This window comes from Oncorhynchus gorbuscha, linkage group LG09, assembly GCF_021184085.1.
Source record: "Oncorhynchus gorbuscha isolate QuinsamMale2020 ecotype Even-year linkage group LG09, OgorEven_v1.0, whole genome shotgun sequence".
Classification (NCBI taxonomy): Eukaryota; Metazoa; Chordata; class Actinopteri; order Salmoniformes; family Salmonidae; genus Oncorhynchus; species Oncorhynchus gorbuscha.
In genome coordinates, this window is record NC_060181.1 from 2,516,871 (window position 1) to 2,537,149 (window position 20,279).

Below are 20,279 nucleotides of genomic sequence, written 5' to 3' on the forward strand. Positions count from 1 at the left end.
TTCTAGACAGACCAGGTTGACTACTGTAGGAGACAGCAGCTGTTCTAGACAGACCAGGTTGACTACTGTAGGAGACAGCAGCTGTTCTAGACAGACCAGGTTGACTACTGTAGGAGACAGCAGCTGTTCTAGACAGACCAGGTTGACTACTGTAGGTGACAGCAGCTGTTCTAGACAGACCAGGTTGACTACTGTAGGAGACAGCAGCTGTTCTAGACAGACCAGGTTGACTACTGTAGGTGACAGCAGCTGTTCTAGACAGACCAGGTTGACTACTGTAGGAGACATCATAGTCATGGTAGCCGTCAACAGTTCTACTGCTGCACACAGACGTGATGGCCACTTTTATCATAACTGCCAACTTTCATCTGATACCTTCTAGTAGCTACGTTGTTTTGCTCGTTCAGTAGATCATTTTGGTCTGTCCTGGATACTGGGACAAGAGAGCCCCTAATGCCTTTTATGGTGGCTTAGATAGATTGGCTACGGCTGTTTCTATGAAAGGGTTAGCGTTTTGGTTGGATAGTGCCTTCACTGTGACCGTACAGACGATCTTGCTTACTGTCCAGTTTGATTTGTGCAACTTCATCCTGCAACTGTTATTAACTTGGATCGACTGCTTGGTTACTTTTTCTGGTTAGCGTGACTTAAGATGGTTCTAGAGTTGTTGCATGTCAGAGTGGCTTTCTTAGCTTGCTGCAGTTGCAAAGTAGGTAGCATTTAGCATTTTATAGGTATATAAAATAGGTAGCATTTTATAGGTATATGAAATAGGTAGCATTTTATAGGTATATGAAATAGGTAGCATTTTATAGGTATATGAAATAGGTAGCATTTTATAGGTATATGAAATAGGTAGCATTTTATAGGTATATGAAATGGGTAGCATTTAGCATTTTATAGGTATATGAAATGGGTAGCATTTTGTTTGGATAGTACCCTAACCTTACAGACCCAGGAGTGTCATTTTCCTTTAGCCTATCAGGAGTCCCCGATGCCTACCGCATCAAACAAATAGAGAGTTGAAACTAGGTTGTGTTTCAAGCTGGGTTACGGATACAAAGTTACTGCTAATGACGTTGGAGTTTCCACTTCTAAAATCAAAGTTGTAGTTTGCTCACAGCTTAAACAAAAGCAAGCGTCATCTACTCTTGAAAGGGAGACGCGACCAATGTTTTCCTTATTCAAGTCACTACTGTAGAACTGAAGCCTCGCATGTAGAGAAACTTGATACGACCAAAAGTAATTATTTGTGCTCTGAAATGGGTGTTCCGGCATAGTAAATGCTGTCATGTTGGTTTGTGGGTAATCTAGACCGTTCCTAACAGCCTATAGGGGGTTTGCTACAGCGTTACCATTGCCATACTGTTTGCATAATACTGTTTGGCATAATCATTGATTTATTCCTCAGTTCAGGAAGTATTCACCCCCTTTGACATGTTTCCACATACAGCCTGAATTTAAAATGGATTCAATTGAGTTGTTGTCACTGGCCTCCACACAATAACCCATAATGTCAAAGTGGAATGAGGATTTTAGATATATATTTTTTACAAATGAACAAGAAATGAAAAGTCCTGAGTCAATAAGTAACTATATATTATATTATTATATATATATTTATGTAATAAATAACAAACTCTCCTTTATGGGAAGCTTAAATAGGTTCAGGAGGACAACATTGCTGGTCACATAAGTGTCATGGACTCACTGTGTGTGTAATTATAGTGTTTAACATGATTTTTAAAAGACTACCTCATCTTTTATACCAGACATACAATTATCTGTAAGGTCCCTCAGTCGAGCTGTGAACTTCAAACACAGATTCAACCACAAAGACCAGGGAGGTTTTCCAATGCCTCACAGAGAAGGGCACCGATTGGTAGATGAGTAAAAATAAAGTAAACATTGAATATCCCTTTGAGCATGGTGACGTTATTAATTACACTTTGGACGGTGTATCAATACACCCAGTCACTACAGTGATACAGGCGTCCTTCCTAACTCAGTTGCCGGAGAGGAAGGAAACAGCTCAGGGGTTTCACCATGAGGCCAATGGTGACTTTAAAACAGTTACAGAGTTTAATGGCTGACAGGAGAAAACTGAGGATGGATCAAGACATGAACTTTATGTCCTGAATACAAAGCGTTATGTTTGGGGTAGTGGGCCCTGGTCAGCGGTAGTGGGCCCTGCCTGGTCACCGGTAGTGGGCCCTGGTCAGCGGTAGTGGGCCCTGCCTGGTCAGCCGGTAGTGGGCCCTGCCTGGTCACCGGTAGTGGGCCCTGCCTGGTCACCGGCAGTGGGCCCTGCCTGGTCAGCGGTAGTGGGCCCTGCCTGGTCAGCGGTAGTGGGCCCTGCCTGGTCAGCGGTAGTGGGCCCTGCCTGGTCAGCGGTAGTGGGCCCTGCCTGGTCAGCGGTAGTGGGCCCTGCCTGGTCAGCGGTAGTGGGCCCTGCCTGGTCAGCGGTAGTGGGCCCTGCCTGGTCAGCGGTAGTGGGCCCTGCCTGGTCAGCGGTAGTGGGCCCTGCCTGGTCAGCGGTAGTGGGCCCTGCCTGGTCAGCGGTAGTGGGCCCTGCCTGGTCACCGGTAGTGGGCCCTGCCTGGTCACCGGTAGTGGGCCCTGCCTGGTCAGCGGTAGTGGGCCCTGCCTGGTCAACTGCCGTGTAGAAAATGGGGTGATATTTTGGATATTGACATTGAGGGGCTTGGAAGTTCCCTGTCCAATGGTTATAATGTCCCACCCATGACGCCAGGGCCTGTATTCACAAACGTAGCCCAGAAATATTTTTCTTCTGGCAGTAACTTCACTGGAAGGGGCCCTGAACGATGTTTCTTCTGGCAGTAACTTCACTGGAAGGAACGATGTTTCTTCTGGCAAGTATAATGTCACTGGAAGGGGATGTTTCTTCTGGCAGTATTTTCACTGGAAGGATCGATGTTTCTTCTGGCAGTAACTTCACTGGAAGGAACGATGTTTCTTCTGGCAGTAACTTCACTGGAAGGAACGATGTTTCTTCTGGCAGTAACTTCACTGGAAGGAACGATGTTTCTTCTGGCAGTAACTTCACTGGAAGGAACGATGTTTCTTCTGGCAGTAACTTCACTGGAAGGAACGATGTTTCTTCTGGCAGTAACTTCACTGGAAGGAACGATGTTTCTTCTGGCAGTAACTTCACTGGAAGGAACGATGTTTCTTCTGGCAGTAACTTCACTGGAAGGAACGATGTTTCTTCTGGCAGTAACTTCACTGGAAGGAACGATGTTTCTTCTGGCAGTAACTTCACTGGAAGGAACGATGTTTCTTCTGGCAGTAACTTCACTGGAAGGAACGATGTTTCTTCTGGCAGTAACTTCACTGGAAGGAACGATGTTTCTTCTGGCAGTAACTTCACTGGAAGGAACGATGTTTCTTCTGGCAGTAACTTCACTGGAAGGAACGATGTTTCTTCTGGCAGTAACTTCACTGGAAGGAACGATGTTTCTTCTGGCAGTAACTTCACTGGAAGGAACGATGTTTCTTCTGGCAGTAACTTCACTGGAAGGAACGATGTTTCTTCTGGCAGTAACTTCACTGGAAGGAACGATGTTTCTTCTGGCAGTAACTTCACTGGAAGGAACGATGTTTCTTCTGGCAGTAACTTCACTGGAAGGAACGATGTTTCTTTTGCATTTGGATTCGCCTCCAGAGCACAAACCATTTTATTTTTTATTTTTTAAATTCACAATGAAAGCAGCCATTTTAGCCATCCATGCCTCCTATAACCTGTGAACCATACGTGATACAGACATCTTGGTATCATTACACTCCTTGTAGCACTCATATGGCGTGATTCTGAAATAAATTCCCCTGGGTGGGCGGGGCTTATAAAATAACGTTTCCTACAGGACCGCAAGAATTAGCAGGGTTCCTACTGAACTAGTGATGCACTTCAGATTGTAGACGCTCCATATGAGAGAGTGCTGCAAGGAGTGTAATGATACCAAGATGTTGTCTGTGTCACCTACGGTTCACAGGGTCTAACAGGAGGCATGGATGGGTCTGAACCGGGCCTAAAATGGCTGCTTTCATAAGAATGGCAAACAAACCATCTGAAATACCAAGACATATTATCAACCTTCCTATGGAATCGCTCTTGGGTAAAGTACTCTGTCCAAAGGTTATCACGTCCCTCCCAGGACAGGAGCCAAGACGAGACTGCTCTTTGACCCTCCGCTCTGTCGAAACCCTGACTCTCCCCAATCACAACGCTGACTCTCCCCAATCACAACGCTGACTCTCCCCAATCACAACGCTGACTCTCCCCAATCACAACGCTGACTCTCCCCAATCACAACGCTGACTCTCCCCAATCACAACGCTGACTCTCCCCAATCACAACCCTGACTCTCCCCAATCACAACCCTGACTCTCCCCAATCACAACCCTGACTCTCCCCAATCACAACCCTGACTCTCCCCAATCACAACGCCTGACTCTCCCCAATCACAACGCTGCGACGCTCCCCAATCACAACCCTGACACGCTCCCCAATCACAACGCTGCGACGCTCCCCAATCACAACGCTGCGACGCTCCCCAATCACAACGCTGCGACGCTCCCCAATCACTCTCCACTGTACAAGTTGTTGCCACTTGTATCATGCCTGGTTGAAGACAGTTAAAGGCCTCCGTTCCCTCTCTCCTCAATCTCTCCTACCTGCAGGCCCGTCAGACTGTTGTCGACCTGCTTGACATTTCTACTTTTAATTACTCTACTTAATTACTCTGATTCCCCCAGATGACTTCCTGTTCACTATAGACTGAATGTGAATCCCCAGATGACCCACAGCCCCACATGTCATTATGGAATATTGTGTGTAGAAAATAATTATATCAATTTTAGAATAAGGCTGTAACGTAACAAAATGACCCACAGCCCCACATGTCATTATGGAATATTGTGTGTAGAAAATAATTATATCAATTTGAGAATAAGGCTGTAACGTAACAAAATGTGGAGAAAGTCAAGGGGTCTGAATACTTTCAGAATGAGGCTGCGGATCCAACTTTGCTCTCACCTTTTATCTTGTACTGCTAGCACGACACAGACAGGAAGTCTATTTAGGAAAGTTTTTATAGGTAGCATGTCAAGACAGACATACAGTCTAAATACTGATTTTAAATTAAATGTTTTCATCATCTTTGCAACCATTGGCTAAAGCAGGAGACAGACAGGAAGTCAAAGTAGGAATGTTCCTTGTTTCCTCTGTTTTTCCCCTCCAGCAACAATCAGGCTACGATATGACAAATAGCGGTAGGCCCCAGGCCATCCAAAACTAACTCGCCCCACTGTCAAACTCAGCTTACCGTGCGTCAACTCCCCAGAGGTGGAACAGCTACCCTAGTGGATTTAAATGATGTAGCGTCCTGTCTGTCCAATGGCAGCTTAACTATTAACATTACATCATCACCAGGGCAACAGGTAGCCTAGTGGTTAGAGCGTTGGACTAGTAACCGGGAAGGTTGCAAGTTCAAACCGCCGAGCTGACAGGTAGCCTAGTGGTTAGAGCGTTGGACTAGTAACCGGGAAGGTTGCAAGTTCAAACCGCCGAGCTGACAGGTAGCCTAGTGGTTAGAGCGTTGGACTAGTAACCGGGAAGGTTGCAAGTTCAAACCGCCGAGCTGACAGGTAGCCTAGTGGTTAGAGCGTTGGACTAGTAACCGGGAAGGTTGCAAGTTCAAATCCCCGAGCTAAACAAGGCAGTTAACCCACTGTTCCTAGACCGTCATTGTAAATAAGAATTTGTTCTTAACTGACTTGATTACATCATCATCATCATAATCACAAATGTTCCTGTGGTTAAAAGGCGGATTGTTTTGCCCCGATGTGATGTGAAGACTGAACCCTGCTAGTGCAATATCCTTAGTTACAACAGGTTGGACTACGTTCTACATTAGCCTACGCTCTACATTAGCCTACGCTCTATATTAGCCTACGCTCTATATTAGCCTACGCTCTATATTAGCCTACGCTCTACATTAGCCTACGCTCTACATTAGCCTACGCTCTATATTAGCCTACGCTCTATATTAGCCTACGCTCTATATTAGCCTACGCTCTATATTAGCCTACGCTCTATATTAGCCTACGCTCTATATTAGCCTATGCTCTACATTAGCCTAGCTCTACATTAGCCTATGTTCTACATTAGCCTACGTTCTACATTAGCCTACGCTCTACATTGGCCTACGTGCTACATTAGCCTACGCATTGGCCTACGTGCTACATTAGCCTACGCTCTACATTGGCCTACGTGCTACATTAGCCTACGCTCTACATTAGCCTACGCTCTATATTAGCCTACGCTCTATATTAGCCTACGCTCTACATTAGCCTACGCTCTACATTAGCCTACGCTCTACATTGGCCTACGTGCTACATTAGCCTACGCTCTACATTGGCCTACGTGCTACATTAGCCTACGCTCTACATTGGCCTACGTGCTACATTAGCCTACGCTCTACATTGGCCTACGTGCTACATTAGCCTACGCTCTACATTAGCCTACGCTCTACATTAGCCTACGCTCTACATTAGCCTACGCTCTACATTCGCCTACGTTTTACATTGGCCTACGCTCTACATTAGCCTACGCGCTACATTAGCCTACGCTCTATATTAGCCTACGCGCTACATTAGCCTACGTGCTACATTAGCCTACGCTCTACATTAGCCTGTGCGCTATATTAGCCTACGCGCTGCATTAGCCTACGCGCTGCATTAGCCTACGTTCTGCATTAGCGTGCTACCTTAGCTACCTTGTCCTACATTACCCTACAAAATGTATTGGTTTTCAGAATGTTGGTTGAAGTAGCCACGGGGGTTTTATTTATTCTGAAATACGAGGCTACTAGTCTTTTTGAGCAGAATTATTTTGCCTTAATCCCGACGTTCACTACTTTTGACCACGACCCAATGGCACCTTTTTTATAGAGGGCTGTGGTCAGAAGTAGTGAACTATGGCGGGAATAGGGAGTCATTTGGGACGCAGAGGGCTAGGCATATGATGCATCCATGGTTGGCTGGTTATTAGGCCCTTGTGGAGTTGCGTCCGTCCACCCCTTTTTTTAGTAAGAACATTCTGTAGAAGAGGAGGCTCCATTTCAATGTCCCCTGGTTTGTTTCCTGCTGAGTCAGCCTGCCTTCGAGAGTTAGATCTGTAACCCAAAACCCCAGTGTCTGCCAGGCTTAGCAGAACAAATTAAATAGCTAAAATAACTATTTCCAGCTATGTTATTGAGAGTGAAGCATGCTACTTTTGACCAGTGCCCTATGATGAAGGGTGCGGTTTGGCCACCCGACCCCATTTATCATTTAGGTTTTAATTGGGTGGGTTTTAAATGATGAATTCATCATGTAATGTACCAACAGGGAAGATGTTTGTTCACGGGATCCTAACTGGGCCCTATTTAATCACAATGGGTTAGGTCTACAGGGTCCTAACTGGGCCCTATTTAATCACAATGGGTTAGGTCTACAGGATCCTAACTCTGGGCCCTATTTAATCACAATGGGTTAGGTCTACAGGGTCCTAACTGGGCCCTATTTAATCACAATGGGTTAGGTCTACAGGATCCTAACTCTGGGCCCTATTTAATCACAATGGGTTAGGTCTACAGGGTCCTAACTGGGCCCTATTTAATCACAATGGGTTAGGTCTACAGGGTCCTAACTGGGCCCTATTTAATCACAATGGGTTAGGTCTACAGGGTCCTAACTGGGCCCTATTTAATCACAATGGGTTAGGTCTACAGGATCCTAACTGGGCCCTATTTAATCACAATGGGTTAGGTCTACAGGATCCTAACTGGGCCCTATTTAATCACAATGGGTTAGGTCTACAGGGTCCTAACTGGGCCCTATTTAATCACAATGGGTTAGGTCTACAGGGTCCTAACTCTGGGCCCTATTTAATCACAATGGGTTAGGTCTACAGGATCCTAACTCTGGGCCCTATTTAATCACAATGGGTTAGGTCTCCAGTGTTTCTGGGTAAAGCAGTACTAGTCTAATGCCTTCCTGCCTGTAAGCAGTGTCTGTCTGAACAATGGCTCAATGTATATACATTGATCTGATTGATATTCTGTTTGTTTCATGCTGAAAACAGCTTTGTTTTGCCAGGGTTTAAGTCTAAGTGATAGAAATTCAAAATGGCAGTTCCAGCCATGCCATCTTCTGCTGAACCAGAACAGAACAGGGGACAAACCAGGTGGGATTTAGGGTTTGATTGAATGTTGTTATTCTGCATGCCGGCTATACAGAATATTATTCTAGGAGTCTCTGCTGTTTTAAACGGCCTCTATACAGCTCATACCCACGGCCTCTATACAGCTCATACCCACGGCCTCTATACAGCTCATACCCACGGCCTCTATACAGCTCCTCCTACCCACGGCCTCTATACAGCTCCTCCTACCCACAGCCTCTATACAGCTCCTCCTACCCACAGCCTCTATACAGCTCCTACTACCCACAGCCTCTATACAGCTCCTCCTACCCACAGCCTCTATACAGCTCCTCCTACCCACAGCCTCTATACAGCTCCTCCTACCCACAGCCTCTATACAGCTCCTCCTACCCACAGCCTCTATACAGCTCCTCCTACCCACAGCCTCTATACAGCTCCTCCTACCCACAGCCTCTATACAGCTCCTCCTACCCACAGCCTCTATACAGCTCCTACCCACAGCCTCTATACAGCTCCTACCCACAGCCTCTATACAGCTCCTACCCACAGCCTCTATACAGCTCCTACCCACAGCCTCTATACAGCTCCTACCCACAGCCTCTATACAGCTCCTACCCACAGCCTCTATACAGCTCCTACCCACAGTCTCTATACAGCTCCTACCCACAGACTCTATACAGCTCCTACCCTACCCACAGCCTCTATACAGCTCCTACCCACAGTCTCTATACAGCTCCTACCCACAGTCTCTATACAGCTCCTACCCTACCCACAGACTCTATACAGCTCCTACCCACAGTCTCTATACAGCTCCTACCCACAGACTCTATACACGCCCTGCCCACATGGTGCATCCCAAATCACAACCTTTTCCCTACACAGTGCGCAGCTTTCATAGGGAATATGGTGCCATTGGGACGCAGTAGGAACCGACAGATGCCTGGGTGGAAAGTCCACACAGCGTAGATATCATAGCACCGTGCGTTTTGCTTAGCTGAGCACAAGATGACTGGGGGGTTTGATATCTGCTGTACAGTGACATTCACAGCAGCGGACTAACGTGAAAGAACCACTGTCTTAAGGACAGACTCCATGCTGTGGGCCCCTCCCTCAGGGTGCAAGTTCAACTCTTTCAAGGAGAAACGTGGACGTAGGCCAGTCTAGCATGAATGTATATAGCCTGTGGAAGTGCTTTGTTTCTGTGCATTGCAACAACAAGACGTTTCTCTCTGCCTCTCTCTCTCTGCCTCTCTCTCTCTGCCTCTCTCTCTCTGCCTCTCTCTCTCTGCCTCTCTCTCTCTGCCTCTCTCTCTCTGCCTCTCTCTCTCTCTGCCTCTCTCTCTCTCTGCCTCTCTCTCTCTCTGCCTCTCTCTCTCTCTGCCTCTCTCTCTCTCTGCCTCTCTCTCTGCCTCTGTCTCTCTCTCTGCCTCTCTCTCTGCCTCTGTCTCTCTCTCTGCCTCTGTCTCTCTCTCTGCCTCTCTCTCTGCCTCTGTCTCTCTCTCTGCCTCTCTCTCTGCCTCTGCCTCTCTCTCTGCCTCTCTCTCTGCCTCTGCCTCTCTCTGCCTCTGCCTCTCTCTCTGCCTCTGTCTCTCTCTCTCTCTCTCTCTGCCTCTCTCTCTCTCTGCCTCTGTCTCTCTCTCTGCCTCTCTCTCTCTGCCTCTGTCTCTCTCTCTCTCTCTTTCTCTCTCTCTTTCTCTCTCTCTTTCTCTTCCCCCCACCACCAGTATCTGCTAGGCTAGTCATAATATATGCATTCTGTCTGTACCAAGGTCATATCTGGAGGCTCATGTTATCCTTCCTGGGACGTTCTAGGCCAAGGGGACTGAAACATGTGTTTATGTGGGCAGTTGTTCTATTGAGTAATCTAGTGATAAGAGATGAGTTAAGAGACTTAGCATAGAGGATACAGCGCTTTAGTCTGTTGGAGAAACAATCAACCTGTTATCTGAAGGTGAATCACCTTTTCATCGAGGTTGATTGTTTCACCTACAGACTAGCATCTTGTCCGGGGGGGTGATATTGTACATGAAGCTGCCTCACGCTACAGAAACAGGAAATAAGACTCCTCCCCCGGAGGCAGGGCTCCTTCCCCCGACTTCTGGGACAAGACTAACTGTGACTTTCAATATCTCTTCCTTTCAGATCACAGACGTGTCGTTGCCAAACTACCTGGTGGCCTCGTCAGTCGGCCTGCTGCCCACACAGCTCCTAAACTCCTACCTGGGCACCACGCTGCGCACCATGGAGGACGTCATCGCAGAACAGAGCATCAGTGGATACCTGGTCTTCAGTCTACAGGTGAGTCAGAACAGAGCATCAGAGGATACCTAGTCTTCAGTCTACAGGTGAGTCAGAACAGAGCGTCAGAGGATACCTAGTCTTCAGTCTACAGGTGAGTCAGAGGATACCTAGTCTTCAGTCTACAGGTGAGTCAGAGGATACCTAGTCTTCAGTCTACAGGTGAGTCAGAGGATACCTAGTCTTCAGTCTACAGGTGAGTCAGAGGATACCTAGTCTTCAGTCTACAGGTGAGTCAGAGGATACCTAGTCTTCAGTCTACAGGTGAGTCAGAGGATACCTAGTCTTCAGTCTACAGGTGAGTCAGAGGATACCTAGTCTTCAGTCTACAGGTGAGTCAGAGGATACCTAGTCTTCAGTCTACAGGTGAGTCAGAGGATACCTAGTCTTCAGTCTACAGGTGAGTCAGAGGATACCTAGTCTTCAGTCTACAGGTGAGTCAGAGGATACCTAGTCTTCAGTCTACAGGTGAGTCAGAGGATACCTAGTCTTCAGTCTACAGGTGAGTCAGAGGATACCTAGTCTTCAGTCTACAGGTGAGTCAGAGGATACCTAGTCTTCAGTCTACAGGTGAGTCAGAGGATACCTAGTCTTCAGTCTACAGGTGAGTCAGAGGATGCCTAGTCTACAGGTGAGTCAGAGGATACCTAGTCTTCAGTCTACAGGTGAGTCAGAGGATGCCTAGTCTTCAGTCTACAGGTGAGTCAGAGGATGCCTAGTCTACAGGTGAGTCAGAGGATGCCTAGTGAGTCAGAGGATACCTAGTCTTCAGTCTACAGGTGAGTCAGAGGATGCCTAGTCTACAGGTGAGTCAGAGGATACCTAGTCTTCAGTCTACAGGTGAGTCAGAGGATACCTAGTCTTCAGTCTACAGGTGAGTCAGAGGATGCCTAGTCTACAGGTGAGTCAGAGGATACCTAGTCTTCAGTCTACAGGTGAGTCAGAGGATAGCTTGTCTACAGGTGAAAAATAATGATCAGTAATAATACAATGGGATTTCTACTTAGTGCTTTTCAAATCTCCCAGAGGCGCCGGTTGAGTTAGCGGCAGGGCGCCGGTTGAGTTAGCGGCAGGGCGCCGGTTGAGTTAGCGGCAGGGCGCCGGTTGAGTTAGCGGCAGGGCGCCGGTCTTGAGTTACAGGTGGCAGGGGCGCTTCAGTCTACAGGTGAGTCAGAGGATGAGTCTAGCGGATCAGGGCGCCTGAGTCTGAGTTAGCGGCAGGGGCGTCGGTTGAGTTAGTCGGGTTGAGTTAGCGGCAGGGCGCCGGTTGAGTTAGCGGCAGGGCGTCGGTTGAGTTAGCGGCAGGGCGTCGGTTGAGTTAGCGGCAGGGCGTCGGTTGAGTTAGCGGCAGGGCGTCGGTTGAGTTAGCGGCAGGGCGTCGGTTGAGTTACAGAGGCCCCGTGTGAGTTACAGAGGCCCCGTGTGAGTTACAGAGGCCCCGTGTGAGTTACAGAGGCCCCGTGTGAGTTACAGAGGCCCCGTGTGAGTTACAGAGGCCCCGTGTGAGTTACAGAGGCCCCGTGTGAGTTACAGAGGCCCCGGGTGAGTTACAGAGGCCCCGGGTGAGTTACAGAGGCCCCGGGTGAGTTACAGAGGCCCCGGGTGAGTTACAGAGGCCCCGGGTGAGTTACAGAGGCCCCGGGTGACAACACTCCTGCTTTGGCCTGGCTTTTTTAAAATTATAATACAGATCAGTATAATGCATTCTTCATCTAAATTACTACAATTTACATGGTGTAGACCTCCTCAATCAATCTGATACCACAAAAGTATAAACAATTTTATTGGCACAGTTGACCACCCCCCCCCCCCTCTCAGGCATGGATTCTTCTGGCGTCTCTTTCGTTCTTCTTCAGATAGCTTTACAGTTCAAAGTGGACGGCCCATGATAATGTCCCGATTTTTAATGTCTCATTTTACCACTCATGTCTTGTCCATTCGTCAACCAATACACCAGCATCACAAGAACATGTTAGAACAGATCTCTCTCCCTGATCACTCCAAGTGGACTCATCACAGTATGACAGAACATTTAACATTTACATTACATTTAAGTCATTATCCAGAGCGACTTACAAATTGGTGCATTCACCTTATGACATCCAGTGGAACAGTCACTTTACAATAGTGCATCTAAATCTTAAAGGGGTGAGGGGGGAATACTTATCCTATCCTAGGTATTCCTTAAAGAGGTGGGGTTTCAGGTGTCTCCGGAAGGTGGTGATTGACTCCGCTGTCCTGGCGTCGTGAGGGAGTTTGTTCCACCATTGGGGGGCCAGAGCAGCGAACAGTTTTGACTGGGCTGAGCGGGAGCTGTACTTCCTCAGTGGTAGGGAGGCGAGCAGGCCAGAGGTGGATGAACGCAGTGCCCTTGTTTGGGTGTAGGGCCTGATCAGAGCCTGGAGGTACTGAGGTGCCGTTCCCCTCACAGCTCCGTAGGCAAGCACCATGGTCTTGTAGAACCATGAAAGAAAAGCAGTTGATAGCTTAGATCTGATACTGTACACCAATTTCTGGCTTGGTTCTTTTCTCTCGGTAGAAGTGTTTAGGAAAGCCTCCTTCAACGCCTTTGTCACTCTTCTTCAGCCAGTTAGAGGGGGTTTTGAGGTACACACACCATTCGGTCCAATCATCTCTTCCGTGCATTAAGATACCGGCTGATGTCACTTTTCATGATAACCTCGAATGAACAGATCAGAACAACAGTTTAGTTCAGTTCATTAACTACATGATAAATGGTTACTTTTACCAATTATTCTTAACACACCTATCTAAACATATTTCACAGAGAATATCAAAACATTCTATTGAAACTATTCTTTCAAATTGGTTTATTGGTCCCCATCTCACTGTCAACTCCATCGTAGAGCCAAGGATCAATTTTGTTCTATCCCCCTCAACAATACAACAATACAGTACACTCAACAATACATTCAACAATACAATACACTCAACAATACAATACACTCAACAATACAACAATACAGTACACTCAACAATACAGTACACTCAACAATACAGTACACTCAACAATACAATACACTCAACAATACAATACACTCAACAATACACTCAACAATACAATACACTCAACAATACAACAATACAGTATACTCAACAATACAGTATACTCAACAATACAATACACTCAACAATACAATACACTCAACAATACACTCAACAATACAACAATACAGTACACTCAACAATACAGTACACTCAACAATACAGTACACTCAACAATACAGTACACTCAACAATACAACACACTCAACAATACAACACACTCAACAATACAACACACTCAACAATACAACACACTCAACAATACAATACACTCAACAATACAATACACTCAACAATACAATACACTCAACAATACAATACACTCAACAATACAATACACTCAACAATACAATACACTCAACAATACAACAATACAATACAACAATACAGTACACTCAACAATACAGTACACTCAACAATACAATACACTCAACAATACAATACACTCAACAATACAATACACTCAACAATACAATACACTCAACAATACAATACACTCAACAATACACTCAACAATACAATACACTCAACAATACAACAATACAATACACTCAACAATACAACAATACAGTACACTCAACAATACAACAATACAGTACACTCAACAATACAACAATACAGTACACTCAACAATACAACAATACAGTACACTCAACAATACAGTACACTCAACAATACAACAATACACTCAACAATACAATACACTCAACAATACAACAATACAGTACACTCAACAATACAATACACTCAACAATACAACAATACACTCAACAATACAACAATACAGTACACTCAACAATACAATACACTCAACAATACAGTACACTCAACAATACAACCATACACTTAACAATACAACAATACAATACACTCAACAATACAACAATACAATACACTCAACAATACAACAATACAATACACTCAACAATACAATACACTCAACAATACAGTACACTCAACAATACAGTACACTCAACAATACAACAATACAATACACTCAACAATACAGTACACTCAACAATACAGTACACTCAACAATACACTCAACAATACAACAATACAATACACTCAACAATACAACACACTCAACAATACAACAATACAATACACTCAACAATACAACAATACAATACACTCAACAATACAACAATACAATACACTCAACAATACAACAATACAGTATACTCAACAATACAGTACACTCAACAATACAGTGCACTCAACAATACAATACACTCAACAATACAGTGCACTCAACAATACAGTACACTCAACAATACAGTACACTCAACAATACAGTACACTCAACAATACAGTGCACTCAACAATACAGTACACTCAACAATACAGTGCACTCAACAATGCAGTGCACTCAACAATACAGTGCACTCAACAATACAGTGCACTCAACAATACAGTGCACTCAACAATACAGTGCACTCAACAATACAGTGCACTCAACAATACAGTGCACTCAACAATACAGTGCACTCAACAATACAGTGCACTCAACAATACAACAATACAGTACACTCAACAATACAACAATACAGTACACTCAACAATACAACAATACAGTGCACTCAACAATACAACAATACAGTGCACTCAACAATACAGTACACTCAACAATACAGTACACTCAACAATACAACAATACAGTACACTCAACAATACAATAATACAGTACACTCAACAATACAACAATACAGTACACTCAACAATACAACAATACAGTACACTCAACAATACAACAATACAGTACACTCAACAATACAACAATACAGTACACTCAACAATACAACAATACAGTGCACTCAACAATACAGTACACTCAACAATACAGTACACTCAACAATACAGTGCACTCAACAATACAGTGCACTCAACAATACAACAATACAGTACACTCAACAATACAACAATACAGTACACTCAACAATACAGTACACTCAACAATACAGTACACTCAACAATACAGTACACTCAACAATACAATACACTCAACAATACAATACACTCAACAATACAATACACTCAACAATACAATACACTCAACAATACAATACACTCAACAATACAACAATACAGTACACTCAACAATACAACAATACAATACAACAATACAATACACTCAACAATACAACAATACAATACACTCAACAATACAATACACTCAACAATACAGTGCACTCAACAATAGTGCACTCAACAATACAATACACTCAACAATACAACAGTACAGTACACTCAACAGTACAGTACACTCAACAATACAACAATACAGTACACTCAACAATACAGTACACTCAACAATACAACAATACAGTACACTCAACAATACAGTACACTCAACAATACAACAATACAGTACACTCAACAATACAACAATACAGTACACTCAACAATACAACAATACAATACACTCAACAATACAACAGTATACTCAACAATACAATACACTCAACAATACAGTGCACTCAACAATACAGTGCACTCAACAATACAGTGCACTCAACAATACAGTGCACTCAACAATACAGTGCACTCAACAATACAGTACACTCAACAATACAGTACACTCAACAATACAGTACACTCAACAATACAGTACACTCAACAATACAGTACACTCAACAATACAGTACACTCAACAATACAGTACACTCAACAATACAGTACACTCAACAATACAGTACACTCAACAATACAGTACACTCAACAATACAGTACACTCAGCAATACAACAATACAGTACACTCAGCAATACAGTACACTCAGCAATACAACAATACAGTACACTCAGCAATACAACAATACAGTACACTCAGCAATACAGTACACTCAGCAATACAACAATACAGTACACTCAGCAATACAACAATACAGTACACTCAGCAATACAGTACACTCAGCAATACAGTACACTCAACAATACAGTACACTCAACAATACAGTACACTCAACAATACAGTACACTCAACAATACAATACACTCAGCAATACAACAATACAGTACACTCAGCAATACAGTACACTCAGCAATACAACAATACAGTACACTCAGCAATACAACAATACAGTACACTCAGCAATACAACAATACAGTACACTCAGCAATACAGTACACTCAACAATACAGTACACTCAACAATACAGTACACTCAACAATACAGTACACTCAATACAGTACACTCAGCAATACAACAATACAGTACACTCAGCAATACAGTACACTCAGCAATACAACAATACAGTACACTCAGCAATACAACAATACAGTGCACTCAACAATACAACAATACAGTGCACTCAACAATACAGTACACTCAACAATACAGTACACTCAACAATACAACAATACAGTACACTCAACAATACAACAATACAGTACACTCAACAATACAATAATACAGTACACTCAACAATACAACAATACAGTACACTCAACAATACAACAATACAGTACACTCAACAATACAACAATACAGTACACTCAACAATACAACAATACAGTACACTCAACAATACAACAATACAGTGCACTCAACAATACAGTACACTCAACAATACAGTACACTCAACAATACAGTGCACTCAACAATACAGTGCACTCAACAATACAGTGCACTCAACAATACAACAATACAACAATACAGTACACTCAACAATACAACAATACAGTACACTCAACAATACAGTACACTCAACAATACAATACACTCAACAATACAATACACTCAACAATACAATACACTCAACAATACAATACACTCAACAATACAATACACTCAACAATACAATACACTCAACAATACAATACACTCAACAATACAACAATACAGTACACTCAACAATACAACAATACAATACAACAATACAATACAATACACTCAACAATACAGTGCACTCAACAATACAGTGCACTCAACAATAGTGCACTCAACAATACAATACACTCAACAATACAACAGTACAGTACACTCAACAGTACAGTACACTCAACAATACAACAATACAGTACACTCAACAATACAGTACACTCAACAATACAACAATACAGTACACTCAACAATACAGTACACTCAACAATACAACAATACAGTACACTCAACAATACAACAATACAATACACTCAACAATACAACAGTATACTCAACAATACAATACACTCAACAATACAGTGCACTCAACAATACAGTGCACTCAACAATACAGTGCACTCAACAATACAGTACACTCAACAATACAGTACACTCAACAATACAGTACACTCAACAATACAGTACACTCAACAATACAGTACACTCAACAATACAGTACACTCAACAATACAGTACACTCAACAATACAGTACACTCAGCAATACAACAATACAGTACACTCAGCAATACAGTACACTCAGCAATACAACAATACAGTACACTCAGCAATACAGTACACTCAGCAATACAACAATACAGTACACTCAGCAATACAACAATACAGTACACTCAGCAATACAGTACACTCAGCAATACAGTACACTCAACAATACAGTACACTCAACAATACAGTACACTCAACAATACAGTACACTCAACAATACAGTACACTCAACAATACAATACACTCAGCAATACAACAATACAGTACACTCAGCAATACAGTACACTCAGCAATACAACAATACAGTACACTCAGCAATACAACAATACAGTACACTCAGCAATACAACAATACAGTACACTCAGCAATACAGTACACTCAACAATACAGTACACTCAACAATACAGTACACTCAACAATACAGTACACTCAACAATACAGTACACTCAGCAATACAACGATACAGTACACTCAGCAATACAGTACACTCAGCAATACAACAATACAGTACACTCAGCAATACAACAATACAGTACACTCAGCAATACAGTACACTCAGCAATACAACAATACAGTACACTCAGCAATACAGTACACTCAGCAATACAACAATACAGTACACTCAACAATACAATACACTCAGCAATACAACAATACAGTACACTCAGCAATACAGTACACTCAGCAATACAACAATACAGTACACTCAGCAATACAACAATACAGTACACTCAACAATACAGTACACTCCTCAGTTGGTAGAGCATGGCGCTTGTAACGCCAGGGTAGTGGGTTCGATTCCGGGACCACCCATACGTAGAATGTATGCACACATGACTGTAAGTCGCTTTGGATAAAAGCGTCTGCTAAATGGCATATGTTATTATTATTATTATTACATATCACTTAAGTTGTATAACTTCAATTCAAACACTCAAACTGAATCGTCCCCCATGTTGTACACACACCTCTCCGTATGAGTAATGTAAAAAAAAAAATCAGCTAATCCTAATCTAATTAAAATCACTAAACTGAAGAAAGAAACTCCACAAAGAAATTATTTCACCCTTATATGGTCATAGGAAAATAGACTTAAAGCAGCATACCCTTAGTTAAAATCAATGCCCTGCCCCCTCTTCACACTGGTCCAAATTACACATATGGCTAAGAAACATATTTACCAATTACACAAATTATTTTGAAAGCAGTATTACAAATGACCATAATTTCATTATCCAAATGTCTTTCCAATGCGGGTGATCAAGCCACAACGGAAAGTCATCAGAAGGTCATAGGTCATACAAAACCCTTCAAAGCAGTGTTTTTCACTATATGAAACAATTTGCAAACTATAATCAACTAGTTCCAACATTTTTGTATTTCCATGTTCCCAGAACATTCCTTTATCAAAAGAATTTGCGCGTGTAGAACAAAACTTCCAGGCCCCCTCCAATGTGGTAGTTTATGGCCTCCATTTCACTCACTCTCCCCAAGAGTATAGTCCCTGGAAACATTCCAGAGAGAGACAGTGAAATATCCATTTTCCCAGAGAAAACACAACACTTAGTTAGTATTCATTTACACTACATCGATTCAGAAACTCAAACGTGAACTATAAACCAAACCTAATGATAATTCCATTGTATCTCAAATCATTAATCATGTAAGATACAATGTTTAATTAAGTTAAATCAACTCCTAAAAAAAAACCGTTAATCAGCAATCTAATAATTTCAACCTGTTGATGTAAATTTGGTAAAAACCAATCCTGATTTTTTTTTTTTAACAAATTGAAAATCTTTCAAAAGTTGGCGCTGTCTCATCAGCGTAAAAATTAAAACAAACATTTTTTTTCCCACAAAGCTTTCATTCCCCAAAACCTATGACATTGTTTTGACTATTGCGGTAACAACACTATAATTTTGAGTCCACAAAACCCCCAGATTACTCTCCTCTGACTCGGCCCTGCTTGCGCCGCCAAGGTGCCTTCCTTACAAAGGAATTCACGCTCAGAGTAGACGTAACAGGCATAATTAAAAAACTTGACTTCAAATCTGTGTGTGGTTCGCTCACCTTTTCTTTAAAAAAAACTCAGTTCGAGATGTGGAATCCACTCGGCTCGCTTCCTCTTAGATCAAAGGTTGGTCCATCTGCTTCGTTCCCTAAGTGTGGTTTCCCTGTGATCCCAAGTTTAGGGGGATCCCTCGTGCACGATTTATTTACCTAGATCGTAGGAACGGTCACCGTCTCCAATTGTCGTGGAAATTTCCTCTATTTACCAAATCATGAGATCAAACCACACACAAGTCAGAGTTAGTTA

General features: G+C 43.2%; 1 protein-coding gene across 1 annotated transcript in view; it reads left to right on the forward strand.

Annotated features, from left to right (window-relative positions):
* The window catches only part of tmem64 (transmembrane protein 64), a 34,683-nt gene that overhangs the window by 11,196 nt on the left and 3,208 nt on the right, over positions 1 to 20,279 (forward strand). The window contains exon 2 of the mRNA XM_046361349.1: positions 10,370 to 10,525. Within this exon, the coding sequence (XP_046217305.1) occupies positions 10,370 to 10,525 (156 nt within the window). The remainder of the gene's footprint in view (positions 1 to 10,369; positions 10,526 to 20,279) is intronic.